Source organism: Astatotilapia calliptera, chromosome 16 (assembly GCF_964374335.1).
Source record: "Astatotilapia calliptera chromosome 16, fAstCal68.1, whole genome shotgun sequence".
Taxonomy (NCBI): Eukaryota; Metazoa; Chordata; class Actinopteri; order Cichliformes; family Cichlidae; genus Astatotilapia; species Astatotilapia calliptera.
In genome coordinates this window covers 33,881,185-33,899,439 of record NC_137437.1, presented here as the reverse complement: position 1 = coordinate 33,899,439, position 18,255 = coordinate 33,881,185, and the positions used below count along the sequence as shown (strand labels likewise).

The 18,255-nt window shown below is 40.3% G+C and overlaps 1 protein-coding gene across 1 annotated transcript; it reads left to right on the top strand.

The window, feature by feature from the left end:
- Positions 1-11,548: 11,548 nt before the first annotated feature.
- LOC145421007 (uncharacterized) lies at positions 11,549-18,198 on the top strand. The gene is made up of 2 exons (XM_080290710.1): positions 11,549-12,162; positions 15,419-18,198. The coding sequence occupies exon 2, from the start codon at positions 15,711-15,713 to the stop codon at positions 17,271-17,273; it is 1,563 nt and encodes a 520-aa protein (XP_080146836.1). The 5' UTR covers positions 11,549-12,162; positions 15,419-15,710; the 3' UTR covers positions 17,274-18,198.
- The last annotated feature ends 57 nt before the right edge of the window (positions 18,199-18,255 follow it).

The following is an 18,255-nucleotide window of genomic DNA, read 5'->3' as shown; positions in this document are numbered from 1 at the left end:
CTCGATTCTTATAGAAAAACATACAGGGGTGCTCTGCAGTTACCTGTTACCATTTTTATAATAGCTTCATTTCGGAATTTCAAATGAACAGAGCTCCCTGGCGCCACAGTGCAAACCTCCAATAACTGGGAAAAGGAGGCGATACTACAGCACACAGCTGTGCAGCATTTGGTATATACCTTTATTCTGTGCAGGAAGGCTCTCATAGAACTAATGAAATCACTCTCCTACCTGATGATCCTGAAAGTGTTTGCTAGTTTGTTTTGCAGAATGAGGAGGCAGTTGCACAGGTTCTCCTCAGCAGGGTGAGTAAGCCTGGTGGGAGAATGGCACACTACATCCTGTCATGTTGGGGCTGTTGCTAATTGTTTCCCTGAGACCAGTGGCACGCCAGACAGACAGACCTAATTAGGATTTTCAAAGACTCCAACCTGCCCGACAAAGTTGTACAAACCCTCGAGCAGGTACACAACACTCACAAGTTGAGTTTATACTTTTGTAGAGACATCACAGATTACTACATAGAGTCCTGGCTTGTGAGAAGACTTTGTATTTGCATACAAGTACAATATTACAGTAATTCCCTTTTTATTAAAAGTCCTGCTCTCATATTATGGCTGTGTCCCTGTCTGTTGACAGCAAATTCAGAAGAAAAGTCTAAATAAATCCAGACTGTGGTAACTCATGTTTCCCTTTTCACTTCTGAAAATTAAGTGTTATAATCAGCAGAGACTCTAAACTGGTTTTGGCACTCAGTAAACATTAGCGAGCAGTCTGTAAGCCTCAGAGAAACACCAAGCTGTATACCAGCTGCTGTGTGCATACTGCCGCATGTCCTTTGAAGTGCCAAAGCCAACCAGGCCTCATGATGAATGAGCCAAGATGGACTGAAGGTGCCAAACGGCAGACTACTGCCAGGTCATTGTCCCAACAATAAAGCGTAATTGAGCTCTGAAGCAGCAGCAGAGTTATGGGTAACGCTGTATTACACGCCTGACCAGAATTTCCCCCTCAAGGACTGAGAGGATTATTGGAGGGCACACATACATCTGGTGAGCTGTACACGGCCGGCATGTTCCGAGGAAATAGCAGTAGGCACAGCAGTCTCTGCAGCACAACGGGAACCCTCTTTCCAATTTCCTGCACCAGTTTCCATTCCTGCTTTATTTCGTGCAGGGACCTGTAAAGAGGGATTCGCTAATGCAGAATGTAACATTTAGCCGATATGGCACCACAGAGCACAAAACAAGGAAATTGATTCTGTCAAAGGCAATATTTGTGATAATGATCTCAATAAAAACATAGGATGATTTCAAACAGGGTTAGCACAAGTCCCTATAGAGATTTCACACCTAGCGCAGCAGTTGTTTCTAACAGGCTTTAAAACAAGTGCCTGAGGTATAATCTAGTTCCCTCAACACAGTAAAGCTTGATATCAGAGCTGAGTTAAGACTTGTTGACATACATGCTTTTCCTCTGCTTGTTTTAGCAGCGACACAGTTGAAACAGTCAAGAGGCCCAGACCTTTTTTTAAAACGTTGCATCTAAATGATCCATGCTGTCTATCAAATATGTAGACAAGCAAATTTTACAGTTGTTTGCATATATGTCGTCGTGCAAACAGATCTTTGCGCGCACTTGACACCAATTTCGTTCATTTGACAACTTTAATAAAAATATTGATAGATCACAAAACATCATCTATCCCTTAAAGGCTACCTTCAACATTTTTATCATGCAGTGAAAGAAATGATCTAACAAAGACAATCTGACACCCATTTATCATTTAAATCAAATTTTTAAAAAATACACAGAAAATTCAGTTTTTTGGAAAATGGAGTGTTTATTGAACCTTCTTATGACGATTGTTCTTAAAGATACGATTACCAATTTGTTTTAATTGTATTCTAATTTGTACCAATTTCTATTACATTGCACAATTTGTTGCTAATTTCATCATGTCATTTACTCAGATTTTGCATAAAAACTCAAATCAAATATGACGCATTTGAGGTAACAGGGCTGAGGAAACCTACTCTGCTCATTTAAAACCCCTTATTCTTTTATTTTAACTGTTTTAGCATTTCTCCTTTTAAAGACACGTTTCCTTTAGGCCAGCCTTCTTCTTTTTTTCTACTGGTGCAAACAGAAGGTTCAAACAGCAGGTGGCACTGGCTCCTGTGCTGTGAAAACTGTATTAGGGATATCCCCTCTCAGTGACACCATAAAGCCCTGAGTAGAAAAAACTGCCTGAGCTTTGGGATCCCAGATTTTACACCGGCTGACCTCAGTCTTTCAGACTTTGGTCATGTTTGTATGAGCGTTTAGTTTGGTGGGTTTCCATACACACCTTTTTGTGCTCACTGCATAAAAACACACAGGGACAGAAAATGTGATAAAATGTTAAAAAGATTGTGTATCGCTGAAAGATGACAAGCTACAAAGTGCAACAAAAAGGAACTAAAATCAGACCACCCTCACCACCAAGGTCTTATTTCCCAATTAGGCTCTCGCATGGAACACTACAACGTGATTCAATTCACGCTGCTTGTTTTTACGTGAAATCTTATTAATTAAGGAACCTTATTGAAAACATGCCGTTGTTTTGGTCTTGGTAAGGAATAACATATGTATTGTATATGAAGCATTTATTAGTCGATGAGACCAAACGAAGAAAGATTTGATTTGTCTTGAGCAACTCTTTCTTATTTTTATTTTTATTTTTTTCTACATTTTGATTGCAACTTAGTTGCAATTAAACCCCAACTTTACAGCTCGCAGAGGATCATATTTGGGGAAACAAAGATAATAAATTATGTTTATGCATTTCTGTGTAGCACCAAGCTTATGACTGCTGTTCGATCAGGAGTTCGTGGAGAAGCAAAACAGACCTATTCAACTTCTGATAATTAATCTGATGTAAATGAACAATTATACTGCCATAAGCCTTGGCTACTGTGGAAAACCCTATGACGGGCTGAGCACTTCTTCTTCCTACTTCCTTCTTTCATTTTCTGTGCATTTGCAGCATACTTCATACAGCTATCTCAATCTGTGCCCTCTTCCTGTAATTTTCCATAGAAATCTTTGACTCAGGAGCTGAAGAGAAGTCCTGATTTGAGATGATTGGCCACATCAACCTGCTCAGATCTTTTTTCTCCCTGTCTTCACACTCCTCTCACCCCACCAGTCACTGACCCTAATCCTGGATCTGCTGAAGCTCTATTTCCATTAAAAGGCTTTTCCTCCACGCTGTCACATCACAGTCTTTCTCAGAGGGGCCTGCTTGCTTTCACTGTATATGATATTTTCCAGGATTCACGTCACTAAAGTTATTATTCCGTAAGTGAAGTGAAATGAAAGCTAGTGCTCTCTTCTTATTAAATCTTGTAATCTTTTTCTTGTTTTAATGCACTTTGCTCTGTTCTTCTACCCGCCTACATGTAAAACACTTTGAATTGGCAGTGAGAATGAACTGAGCTATAAAAACAAACTGCACTTCCTTTATGTTCTCAAAGTGGCCTGAAAAATCTCTGCAAACACACAACAAGGTTGCTATTGTTCGTACAGGCAAATGACATAATTTAACATGCACGTTCAAGCTGTTTATCAGCTTAAATGTGTATGCATGTTGTGTAATTCATTGGATGCCGTGGTAACCTCAAAACAACCAACTAACTAAGACATAGCAATGGGAGTTTCATACTGGAATGTGTGTGTGTGAGGCAGAGAGTGAGCAAGTACATCACTAATTAGACTCATAAAAGTAACACACACAGACCTGGATTTCCAAATCTCAGGTTGCCACAGGAAACAGACAAAACAACTCCCAACAATTAGTGTTATTCTTTACAGATGTATGTTTGTATGAGTGTAAATATTTATGAGGCTTTTTTGCTATAACTCAAATTTTCCAAAACAGTGGAGTTATTGGAGAGACAAATTAGTAGAAATCTCTAATGGGACATGTGTGTTAGCCACTCAGTCTTTTTTAATTAAAGCCAAAATAAAATACAAAGCACCTTTGTTTGGATTCACGCAGATGAAGGAAATCACTGGTAGGATTTTTGGGTGATGTTCAGTAGCTGCAAATTTCTCATCGAGGTGATTTTCGATATATTTTATTAATTGCAAAAGAAAGCTCGGTCTTGCAGGAGGTGCTGCTTCCAACTGCTCAGCTGGAAACATTCTTAAAGTATCACATTGCTATTACTGGAATGAAAATATTCCTCCTCCATTCCGGAGTCTCATCCCACACTGTTCTTCAACAGTAATGTTTTCCTCTCCTAGTGTTTCAAATGGGAAGATCTCAGCCTCTGTCCTGGAAGAGAGACAGAGCTGAAGACTCCCACAGTTCTTTGCCTTTGTGGAGCATCATTTAATCACTTTTGTATGTCAGATTGGATTAGTACATGACACATAGCTAATATATACAGCAATAACAAATGGCACAGGAGGGTAAACTAACTTTAAAAAAAAATCTGTAAAACTCTTAAAGAGATTAACTGTTGTCATGCGCTCGCACAGCTGAGGCTATAACAGGAAGCAAAGATGGCACACAGCAGTTTGCAATCACCATCACTCTCCCTTCATGACACAAAGGGGAGACTTTCACTCAGCAAGCATTTGATTAAAGCATCAGAAGAACATCAAGTTCCTTTTTTGTATTGCTGCAAAACACAGCATGCAGAGGTCGTACACAGCAGCAGATGGGTGTTGTATTCTAAAGCTATACCTGACTTTTATTGTGATGTTGGACCGACTGTAAGTGTATTTTCGTGGAGTAACTGTAGCTGATGATATTCACTAAGAAGCAAAAAGATCTTGTTGTCAGATTTATTTGAACTGGGATGATATCAAAACCAAACCCTTGAACCTACAGTGAATACCAAATACTTTGTAATTATACAAATCAAGTGAATCCAAAGCTATGAATTTTGCAGTAAGAATATTTTTGATCCAGAGGGTTTCTTTTTAAAAATAATAATGGATTGGATTTATATAGCGCTTTTCAAGGCACCCAAAGCGCTTTACAATGCCACTATTCATTCACACACTGGTGGAGGCAGCTACAGTTGTAGCTACAGCTGCCCTGGGGCAGACTGACAGAAGCGAGGCTGCCATATCGCGCCATCGGCCCCTCTGGCCAACACCAGTAAGCGGTAGGTAAAGTGTCTTGCCCAAGGACACAACGATCAGGACAGAGAGCCCGGGGATCGAACCGGCGACCTTCCGGTTACAGATACGCTTCCCTACCCCCCTGAGCTACGGTCGCCCCATTTTGCCAATTCTTTTCTTCTTCTGAGTGTGTTTAATATAAGTTGTGGTGAAAACGAGCATCTGCATTATTATTGCTATTAAAGGGAACTTTGGACGCTCATCTCGAGCTGCATTTTTTTTTTTCTTTACAGCAGCTTTGCATGACTCGCAGTTCAAATATACTGGACTACTATATACTGCTATGTACAATATAATATTTATTTTATGCTGGGGCTTGGTCCTCATTTCATCATGCTTGAGAAAAACTAGGAAAAGATGCATGCAGTGTAATTATTTAGTATCTTAAATAAGTGTTTATGAAACAGAGATCAGCAGGTGCACATGTACATGTCATCAAACTTTTATGTATATTAATTACTTGACCTAAAGACATTTCATGAAACTATGAGCCAACATGGTTTCCTCAGTTTGACCCATACCCCATCAAGAGTGACTGAGGTTTCAGAGAGGAAACAGACTGCTTGTTAACCAGAGCTGCTGAAGAGCATGCAGAAGAGAGACACCTACTGTGTGTTAATGCCTACATCCTGTTGAGATGAGGTGGGTCACCCTGGAGACCAGATGTAGGTTTCTTCACAGGTGGGAGCAAAGAAACAGTGTATGTGCTCTGTTTGTTCCTGGATGTGTGGATTACTGAGTCGACAAACAGGCATTTCTCCACAATAGTTTTAGCCAGAGGTCACTGACCAAAAAACCTTTAAAGGTGCAGGTTTGACCCAGTGACCTATCCTTGAAAATAGTGGAAGTAAAACGAAATGCAAAACTAACTCATGGAGCAGCTCAACAGTTTAAGAATGATGATGTACACTCAGTAATGTGAATTAAGTGCTTCAGTGATCCCTTCGGGAAAGTGAGTAAGCATTGCATCAGAACAAAGTAGGTCATTCACTCCACATTTCAAAAAATCAATTCGAACAAATTTATTCCTTATCAAAATTTCCCATCATGTTATTTCAGTAAAATGACAATAAAAGACCAGTGGAGGAATGAAATATACCACGTTGTGCAGCTCAGAACAAAGAAATATGTTTTATTGCACAAGCACATAAATGCCTTTTAAAATGCCCTCATTAGCTTATCATCCTTTTACCTTCAACTCAGATTTTTGTGAAATATTATTATAAAATCGTGATATTGTAGTAAGAGGTAGAGAGTCACAGCAAAAGCCTCGTTAGAAAATAATTTACTGGCGCCATCCAGAGGTCAATCATTGACACTGGCACGTGAAAAGGTGAAGCTCTTCTGCCAGCTGGATAAATTCAGGGCACACGTGAGCAAACCTGTTTTACTGCTTTAGCAAAGCTGCTGTCATAATAGGGAAGTTATAAGTTGGTTAGAAATAAGAAGAAACTCAGAGAACAAACAAACAAAAAAACATTTCTTCTAGTCTGGACAAAGAAGAGGTGCCCCGAAACGTGGCTTATTATCAAGACTTTATTTTTCTTCATCCTAACAGATTTCATTTATTGCATTCAGGAGGTAACAACATTTTAAGGTCATCCTTCATATTTATGCAGGAGCCACAAATACGAAGGAAGCCACAAGCCAGTAAGTTTGGTGAGAGGCAGTGTACAGGTGTTGTATATGTGTAATGTGATGACTTTGGGATTCTACTGTTACAAAAGGGAGCAAAACAAAAAAATATCGACTTGTTTTTTCAGCTATATTTTTCACTGTCTCTCTCCTCTGTTAGAGACGTGCATTTGTTCCACAAGCTTATATTAAACAGAAAATGCAGCAATTCCTTCATCCTACAGTGATTGGGCTGGTTTAAACATTGATAATATGACGTGAGATGTGAAGACACAATTTATAGATGTGAGGAATGGTGTAGGAGTTCACACACACACACACACACACACACACACACACACACACACACACACACACACACACACACACACACACACACACACACACACGCACAAGTTAATGATTTGTGTGCGTTTATGACTTTTTAAAGATAACAACTTTGTTTACTCTGAACATATACATAACATTTTAATGCCTCATTGATTTTACTGCTCATGTACTCCATTCTCTTGGTGTCATTCAGACTGCCCCACCTGTAATCAGCTGGCCACTTAAAGAACTTAAAATTTAAAATTCAAGTATTCTGAAGGAGTTCATAATATTTCCAGAACTCAAAGGTGTAGAACAGATGATTCCAGAAGATGTCCACGACCAGGAGGAGTAAAGTTTTGCTTGGAAGTTAGTCAGACCCACTGGGCCACGCGCTCATCAGTCGTAGCTGTTGGTGTTGGTGTGGCTGTTATACCAGGCTGTAATGCAGGCCAGGGCTTCCTCTACCCTTACCTATATTTTTATTAGTTTGAGGGATTGCTATTTAAAAAGGTGCATAAAAAAAAGAAACACACATTCATGGCTTGGTGATTGTTTATTAGGTTTATCAGGTTTGACATTTGGGTTACTATTTAAGTGACTGTTTGTGGAAGGCGAAGACTGATTCAAGCGTGTGTGTTATTAAATTTTTTTTAATTTTATTTATAATTTTTTCTATGTGTTGTATTGCGGTTTGATGTTTGCTTATAACTTCTGTTATTCCAGATGCTTACATGAATCAGGTAGAGTATAAAAGAAAGCCAGCTGAAAATAAAATTAAAATGAATTGATTTTAAAATCACATTATAGTTTGCAAAAAATGTCATGTTTGACCTCTGACCTCACTTTTACAATCCTGCCTTTCCTTCAAGCTGACCCCACTCAAGAGACAGAGAGCTGCACTGTAGTATAATATCATAGCTAATAAGCTAATACGCTCAAGCTATTCATGATCAGTTATTTACAAATCAATATCTATTATCCATGAGTTACTCCTACATGTTTGTGTAATCAAAACAAACATGTGTCCTGCTCAAGTTTTCAGGCAGTAGGCTAAACAAAGAAGTTTGTTAAAAAAAATAACAAAACAGAATGAATATATAGAAAATTTTATACTATTTCTTTAAAAGTTAATATTGTCCAGAGCAGGGGTCGGCAACCCAGGGCACATGTGCCAAGGATTAACTGATGCAAGACCATAGCGGGACTGGCCATCGGGCATACTGGGCATTACATATCTTTCAATGTGTGAAAGATATGTAATGATTTCTAAGATTCTAAGTTTTGGCTCAAACAAAGACAGTTTCATACTTATTCTAAACTTTAGGACATTAAAATTAAAAAAGTGAAACAAAGAATAATTAAGACGAGTTGTTTTGCTTTATTGGTTTTCAAGCTGGTAATCTCAAGGTTGTTTTGAACCTCTCAGTCATTCTTTTGTCAGAATTTTATTGGTGACGGTGTCACCTTTTGATTTGAGCCGTACAGATTAAACATTTATGATGATTTTTTTTTTTACATAACAAAAAGTGATATGTAGATCAAAGTTCAAGTGGTATGGGACACATCATGGCAAGATAACGTTAGTTACATCATGTTGTAACTAACAGTTACCGCTGGCCTCTCAAAATCAGCAGGTTCCTCTGATTGTCACGGGTTGCCGGGGCAAGTTGTGCGAGTTAGTTAGGACCCAGGAAGCGGCAGCTCTGGTGCAAGTGAGTTTAATAACAAAAGAAAATACAAACAGCAATGGCGAACATGAAACAGGCAAACCTAAACTGGGCAAAACAAAACAAGCCAGAAACGAAGACGCAGGGAGGTACGAGGAAATACACGGAAGACAGACGGACAGAAGCAGACAAACCAGCAATGAGGACGAGGGAACACACACTATAAAAACACACAGCAGTAATCAGGGGATGGGGAACAGGAGGGAAACACACCTGGGAGACATAACAGCTGACGAGGCAGGGGAAACATAAACAGAACACACTGACATCAGACAGAGACCTTCAAAGTAAAACAGGAAACACACCCTAAACACAACACACACCAACTAAACACAGACTGGAGGACACCGACATTGGCACATGAAACGTGAAACAGAAGAGTACAAAAACCCAAGATAACCAAAACCACAGAATAATAATAAACTTAACATTGGGGCGATCGTGGCTCAAGAGTTGAGAGTTTGCCTTGTAATCGGAAGGTTGCCGGTTCGAGCCCCGGCTCGGACAGTCTCGGTCGTTGTGTCCTTGGGCAAGACACTTCACCCGTTGCCTACTGGTGGTGGTCAGAGGGCCCGGTGGCGCCAGTGTCCGGCAGCCTCGCCTCTGTCAGTGCGCCCCAGGGTGGCTGTGGCTACAATGTAGCTGCCATCACCAGTGTGTGAATGTGTGTGTGAATGGGTGGATGACTGGATATGTAAAGCGCTTTGGGGTCCTTAGGGACTAGAAAAGCGTTATATAAATACAGGCCATTTACCAGGCCATTTTAACATAAACACGGAGTCACAGACTCCGGACCATGACACTGAAGTGATACTAAGTCTAAATAGATCACTTCTTTAATGTCATATAAGGTCAAACTTTCACAAAATGTATTTTATCTTTAAACTCTGCTTAAAATTCAACGGTCTTTGTTTGTATTGGCAACATTTAGGACAATTATTTGGATACAGTTCAGAATCACTTTAGTTTGTTTTTTTTACAGTAGTGTGTAAAAGTTTTTGCTCCTTTCTGATTTCCTAATTTTTCTATGTTTGTCACATTTAAATGTTTCAGATCATCAAACGAATTTAAATATTAGACAAAGAAAACACAAGGAATCACAAAATGCTGTTTTTAAATGACAGTTTTATGATTAAGGGGGAAAAAATCCAAGCCTACATGGTCCTGTGTGAAAAAGTGATTTCTCTTTAAACTGGTTGGGCCACCTTTGGTAGCAACAACTGCACAGAAGTGTTTGCAATACCTGGCAATGAGTCTTTTACAGCACTGTGGAGGAATTTTGGCCCACTTATCTTTGCAGAATTGTTGTAATTGGGTTTTAGAGCATTAAACAACCTTTTTAAAGTCGTGCCACAGCGTCTCAATTGGATTCAGGTCAGGACTTCAGGTCATAGGTGGACTTACTGTTACATTTCACATCTGCCTTACTGTCAAGTGAACCTCAAAATGTGTCATATATAAAAAGCAAAATGTATTCATGATAAGTTATTTACAAATAATGCCTATGACCCATTACCCTCTCCTACATTTAAAAAAAAAAAAAAAAAAAAAATATATATATATATATATATATATGTAGGAAAAATTGAATATTGATAATGATATTGTGATAACATCATTTTCATTGTAGTTTAGAAGTAATATTACATGCACTTTGCTTACAGACAAAACTCTTATCAGAATTATATTCTTGAAAGACTTACTTTGACAAGAATATAATTGCGATAACAGTTTTCTCTGTAAGAAATATATAAAATTCTGGCTCTCATTCTTTGTCCTTCAAGCTCGGGCCTTTACCAGAGGCCTGGGAGTTTGAGGGTCATCTTTGCTGTTCCTAGGACTGCGCTCTTCAGGACAGAGATCTTGGATGTTGTTCCTGGGATGTGTTGGAGCCACTCGCCCAGCTTGGGGGTCACTGCACTGAGTGCTGTTATTAATGGGACCACTGTTACCTTCACCCTTGACATCTTGTCTTAGCTCTTGGTACTTATTAAGCTTCACGTATTCCTTTTTCCTGATGTTGCTATCCCTCAGTATAGCTCCATCTACTAGTTACTACTATGTTGAGTTGGTTAGGCATCACCTTCCCTTGGCCTGGAAGATATCCGGACTTCCAGGCGATACTTGGTATAGATGTTGCTTTTTACTGTGCCGGCCACTTGGTTATGGCGTTCCATATATGCCCGGACTCTTGCACCCTGCTGTTATGTGCTGGATCATCTCAGGCTCATCTTTACACAGCCTGCCCCTGGGGTCTTGCCTGGTGTGGTAGTCACCAGCCTCTATGGATCTTGTGCTTAGGTCTTTGTTTCTGTGCTGCCATCATTAGTGCCTCTGTGCTGTCTTTTAGTCGAGAGGACGGTCCTTCCATGATAGTTCCTCTTCTTGCTCCTCATCCATCTTAGATTTCTGCTGACTGAGGTATTCACTAAGTGGGGATAAATTCCCCACTTAGTGAATACCTCAGGATATGAATTCTACATGATTACTATTAATAAAAAGTAAATAAATACATGTTAAAACTAAACTTGTATCAAATAAATCTTTTTGATACCTTGTTGCACATAAAAAGGCTTCACAGACAATAGCAATAATAAGAGTGGTAATAATTATAACAACACAAACCTTTCAACATCTCTGCAACACTTCGACAGTAAAATGTTAACTATGTTAAACATAAAAACAAACCAACAGAAGTTGTTACAGGAAAAATGATTCTATGTTTCTTTACCTTCTTTTAAATGTACAAAGATGCCTTTTGTCTGCCCTTTGCCTATGGTTAGATTAGTTTAGAATTATCTTTTTAGACTTTCTCAGCAAAGACATACTGTTTTGGGACATATTGTTTTAGATTGTTTTATCTCTCACAGCCTTCTCCCAGCTCTCTGCTGACGAGACTAGCGCCACATATGGAGTTGTTTATTTTATTTGTTTTGTATTTTCTTATCCTGTTCTCACTGTCTTTCCTATAAAAATTACCAAGCCACTGTGCATGGTGTGAGTTGTTCTTAGCAGCTCACCCGTGTACACGTTTGATAAAGAAAGTAACTTTGTCTCATTGTGTCTTTATTTCTCCTGGGTCTTTTACAGAGTTTTCCCCCAACATTTCTTGGTCCTTCGACAGCCGGATCACCTCCATCGTGTCCCATCTCCGTGACCAGTCCACGTTGTTCGCCTGTCGACAGCCCACACACCAGGTGTGTGGAAAAAGACCAGGAGCGTTAAATTCGGGTCTTGGCCAACGTCTTAGAAAGCGACCCACGGTGGTGGGACCCGATCGAGGTGGACCAGACCCGGCGACACCGACCAGGTAGATACAGACACACTGACACAATCTTGCGTAAAAGCGCATTTTGAATTCAGGGAATTTAAAATAGCGGAAGTAGCTCGTCGACTGGTAGCTCTGGGAGCTCGTCGACTGGTAGCGTAGCTCGTCGACTGGAAGCTTTGGAAGCTCGTCGACTGGTAGCTTTGGAGCTCTGGGTAGCTCCCCCAGCTGGGTCTAGACTGGGTCTAGGGAGTAAGTAGCTCTGGGAGCTCCCCTTATTATAAGGGTTCCGGTCGCGCGCGTCGAAGCTGTGAATGTGAGTGTGTGTGTGTATTGTTTTAATTAATGGAGCAAGCTGAATTTTCACGGTCCAATAAGAGACTGAGCTGCTCCTACTGTGTTTTTCTTTTACTGCTATTCACTGACGTGCTGGTGAGTTGAGAGAACGGTCGAGTTCCGTCTCGTAAAGTTCACACCGCTTTTGGAAATAGTCCGAAAGTAGAAGGGCGTGTGAGCAACCACTCTCGTCTCTAATACCAGCGAAGGTGATAGCAGCTGTATTGTGTATATATTACTTAAACAAAAATAAGTAAATACATAAATAAGATGGGTAATCACGCAAGTGAAATTAAAACTCACTCCTGCTGACGAGCAGGGGTGAGAAAAGAAAAGTCCAGACGCCGGACAAAAACAGTGTCTGTAAACTGAGAGATTTAAGAAAACAAAATATAGACAGTCAGAAGAACAGAACTCAACTGCCAGTTTAGTAAAACCAGAAGACGAGACACTGTGCAGTTCCCACAATCCTTTTAGTAAACCATCACTCATTCCTGCAGCCGCATCTGCAGCACCACCCATATCAGGAAGAACTTAATAATCCCTTATTAAGTGAAAACTAGAGATCACAGTAGTTTGAAGTAGTTTAAAAGGGTTGAAAACAGACCCCACTGAGTAGATATAAATATAAAAAGTACGAAATAAAGATGAACAAAGGGAAAATTACAGTAGAAATTATCTTTAGAGTATTTGAAATTAATAATAGCAAGGATAACAACCTGTAAAGTGATATCAACAATGAAACACAGTTGGCATGATGACCATGCCCAGCATGTATAAAATGAATATAAAGCAAATAATTCACACGAAAATATTTTAATAAAATAAGGTATATTAAGGCTGTGTCATTGTTCAGCCAAGGACAGTGTGTGAAAAGGTAACTGTCTCCATCCTGGGAAAAGGATGATTCTGCAGGTCATCTGAAGCCCTTGATGGATACAAAATAAAATATAAATAATATATTATAATAGAACTGCCTGGTCCACCATGCAACAGAGAGAACAAATGTGACCGCAGATTGGATGAATTCAAAATTATCTGTTTGCTGAATAAGATGATCCTAACTAACAAATTGGCTCAGTAGTAGTATAGTGGTACACACTGATAAAATATTATAATATGCTATTGCTGTTATATAAGACAAAGAGGATAATATTAACAATGACATAATATTAATATGAAGAGGCACCTTAATCGGTTATGATGTGAGGTGAATAATTGTTAAGCAGTAGTCTGCATCAAGCTTAAGGTTTGCTGAAACTCAGTGTAATGACATGTGAGATGAAGACAATACAGAGAATAACTAAACTAATGAAGTGCATAGAGGCACTTGACCAGCTTGAAACCTATCATCCTAGAATGACACATTGCTGAGATAGAGCACACCTATAATAACAACCAATAAGCAAAACCCTGTAGACAACAGCTAAAACTACAGGATTGAGAAGCTGAATTAAATATGTAGACACTGCTAAGCTGATGAGCATGTTCCACATTTTCTTTTCTTTTTATTTATTTGTTTCTTTTAGAGCAGAAGCATTCTGTAACTTAAAAATAAGGCTGACTGTTGACAACAGACTAAAACACTAATTCGCAGGTGGCTATCAGGAACAGAGAGGCGAGCAAAGTCACAAACACCAAGGCCGCAGACAGCCACGCAGAAACAGCAGATAACATAGAGACAACGCCTGCTAGAACCGTGGAGAGGAAGGTCACTTCACACGAGATTGTTGCGCATGTGAAATACACAAAGATAAACAAATAACCATTTATATAGACAGCCAGTATGTTTTCTCTGCTGTGCATCATTTTGCAAAAAATCTGGAAAACCAGAGGAATGATTACACCAACTGGCAAACCAGCATGCCAACCTCTTACAACGCCTACTGACTCTTTCATTACTACAGGCAACAATTTTGCTGACAGAGCAGCAAAATAGGCGGCACAACAGGCAAACATCACATTGATGGCAGTAAACACACATCAGATTCCACTGGATGTGTTGAAAAATGAACAAAAAGCAGCAAGCACAGCAGAGCAGGCAAAATGGCTAAAACACGGTGCAGTTCTGACAAACGACTTAATGATGTGTTATGGCAAGCCAGTGTTGCCAAAATTCCTCCACAAAATGGCGGCATTAGTGACTCATGGCTGTACGCATTTGTCAACGGGGGGACTGACCAGTATTGTCAACTCTCATTTCTACACTGTAAATTCTACACAATACTCTCATTTCTACACTGTAAATTCTACACTGTAAATTTTGAAACCTCAGCAAAACAATTTGTCAGAACATGCATGACGTGTCAAAAATATAATGCTCAGGGTAACCTGCGACCACAAAGAGGCCGTTTTCCAACTCCGCCTCATCCTTTTCACACAACTCATATGGATTTTATTGAACTAAGCGAATGTCAAGGGTCGAAATATGCCCTAGTGGTTATAGACGTGTTCTCAAAGTGGCCGGAAATCTATCCAGTGAAAAAGGCAGATGCAATTTCAGTAGCAAAGTGCCTATGCAATCACTTCATACCCACATATGGCATCCCAGCTTTGATACGGTCAGACAACGGCACTCATTTTGTAAATGATGTCATCACTAAGGTCTCTGAAGCACTCGGTTTCAGCATAAAACACCACTGTGCTTATCACCCTCAGAGCGCAGGCCTTGTAGAGAGAACTAACGGCACTATAAAACAAAGGCTCAGGAAATGCATGGCAGAAACAGGAAGGCCGTGGCCTGAATGTTTGGGTTTAGTGAAAATGTGGATGCGCTTAACACAAGGCTCCCATAAACTAACTCCATTTGAAATCATTCATGGCAGGCCGTTTCCACTGCCTATTACCAGTCAACCAATAGACAAATCAATCAGAGAAAACACATTAGCAGAATGGATGTCTAAGCTGTTAGAAAACAAAGAGATCGTTGTACATAATCAACAACCTGATGATGTTTCTCCAGTGTCTTGCAGACTAAAGCCCGGTGACTGGGTTCTGATCAAGGTGCTCCAAAGGAAAAACTGGAGCACACCCAGGTGGGAGGGACCATACCAAGTCCTCCTCACTACACCGACCGCTTGCAAAATTGCGGAACGACCATCCTGGGTCCATCAGAGTCACTGCAGGCGTGTCAGTGAAGCCATCTAAACACAGCTGACGGCAGGCTTGCCCGCTTGTTGTGATCTCGCCCGGTGGAGGGGTCAGCTTTCCTGGCCGGGGGGTCTACTCGCGACAGGAGGGTGTGTTCCGTCGTCATGACGTGGTGGCTCTTATCAACTGCAGCGGCCCTGACCATGGCCGGGCTCCTCACCTTTGCTTCCGTGAGGGACAACAAGTCACGCTACATGGAGAAAAGGCAGACACTGTATGACAAAGGAAAGTACACCAAGTTTCCCCATGGATACGCCACCAACTTCTGGTGGCAGTTTATGAACACTACAGCTCACCTGAATAACAAAACTGACTGCTATGCATGTACCCATATGCCCCTATCCTCGCAGACGTCTGGCCTGTGGCCGTACAGCATACCTGAAGATCGCAGTTGGTGTCTGTTGGGCCTGGCAACACATCCAGGCTACGGTACTCTTTGGTCCAAAGCCAACTACAGCATCCCAGCAAAAGCAACCTGGAGGTCATCATCACTCACAAATGTGAACTGTTCCGCACAGACCTACCTACTGACCTGGCCCCAAGTCTCAGACCCACTGCCTGATGTAATTCTACTGAACAAACTGAACGCATCACAACTGCCAGTATGTGTGATGAACAATGGCTCGCGGGCAGTGGGGGAGCTGCCTACTCACCTATGTAAGCACATATACACTTTCTGCCCACCAAGGAACGAGAGGAAGTGTATGGCCTGTTCAATCAACGCCACCTGTGCCAGTAACACGACGCTGATGGGCCTAAACTGTCGCTCCGACTACAGCTACCGAATGCCACTACAAACAAAGACTCAGTACCAGACAGGATGTGCACGGACGGCACCCAGCAGCAGAGGAACCAGAGTTTTGGCTGACTGGTACTTCCTATGTGGCAACAAGGCTTATCTGTCACTCCCTGAAGGTTGGGGAGGTCTGTGCGCCCTGGTGGAATTATCAGATCACGTTTTCTTCATGCAAAGTGTTGCACATCACCCAAGCAGCCGGCAGAGACGTGAAGTGGACATCGCCTCCCCCAATTCTTTCGGCATTACCGTGGACACTGGAGTGCCGGGAGAGTTTCGCATCTGGGGAGGAGGAGTGAAATTCTTACAGAGCTTGATCCCCGGCATTGGAGTTGCCGAGGTGCGGGATCACGTGGAGATCAACCGATATGCTCTGCTACGACACATCAACTTGACTAAGACCCTGGGAACTGCCTTAGCAGGAGAACAGCAGGCCATCAGAACGATGGTGCTGCAGAACAGACTGACACTAGACCTGCTAACAGCATCACAAGGAGGAGTTTGCAAGCTGATCGGGGAAACATGTTGCACTTTTATCCCTGATGGATACGAAACTGGAGGAGACATTTATGAAGCTTTGCAGAATTTGACCGCTCTGCAAAAATATGTCACTGACCACACACCTGGAGCAGCTACAGCACAAGGCTGGCTTGACTGGCTGTTCAGCGGTTCATGGCTGGCTGCTGTAGCAAAGCCATTTTTTCTTCTAGGTCTCATCATGATAGCACTGCTCATATTAGTGTTGTGTGTGTTGCCATGCCTAAGAGTAATGATTTCAAAGATGATAACAACTACAATGACTGCTTATGTTGCCGTGCCTGAAGAAGAACAACATCCCGTTGCAATTCTGTTAGAGGAGAACTTGTACTAGCTACTAATAAATGACGTGGTGATTAAAAATGACTTGTCAAGTGATCATGCACTGATTAAAACATTAGTAGGTTATGCAAGTTTTCATGCTTTTATTTTTTTTGAAGTCTTGACTTTTAAACATAAAGTTTTTCATTTTTATAACGTTTTCATACTCTTATTTTTTTTTTTGAAGTCTTCAGTTTTAAACATAAAGTTTTCATTTTAAATATGAAGTTTTCATTATTTTACATATAAAGTTTTCAATTTAAGGTTTGCATCATTTTAAATATAAGGTTTTCATCCTTGTATTTTTTGAAGTTTTCATTTTAGTTTTCATCCTTTTATTTTTTGTAGTTTTAGTTTTATTATTTTTTCTTGTTTATTCCACTTGTTATTTCATTTACTATGATTTTCATTTGCTATGTTTTTCTTTTTATTATTTTCTTTTGTTTTATTCTTTAGACCAAATGACTGCCATTTCTGCTATGATGACATTTTGAAGATTTTGGAAATTAAAAATTGCCTAACATACTTAATAAATAATTTTCATAGACAATTGTTGTATACATTTAAAATAAGTTAAACAGGGGGGAATGTTACAGGAAAAATGATTCTATGTTTCTTTACCTTCTTTTAAATGTACAAAGATGCCTTTTGTCTGCCCTTTGCCTATGGTTAGATTAGTTTAGAATTATCTTTTTAGACTTTCTCAGCAAAGACATACTGTTTTGGGACATATTGTTTTAGATTGTTTTATCTCTCACAGCCTTCTCCCAGCTCTCTGCTGACGAGACTAGCGCCACATATGGAGTTGTTTATTTTATTTGTTTTGTATTTTCTTATCCTGTTCTCACTGTCTTTCCTATAAAAATTACCAAGCCACTGTGCATGGTGTGAGTTGTTCTTAGCAGCTCACCCGTGTACACGTTTGATAAAGAAAGTAACTTTGTCTCATTGTGTCTTTATTTCTCCTGGGTCTTTTACAGAGTTTTCAAAGTCAA

Coding starts and splice junctions, on each gene's coding strand:
- LOC145421007 (XM_080290710.1), top strand. CDS start 15,711: ATGACGTGGTGGCTCTTATCAACTGCAGCGGCCCTGACCATGGCCGGG.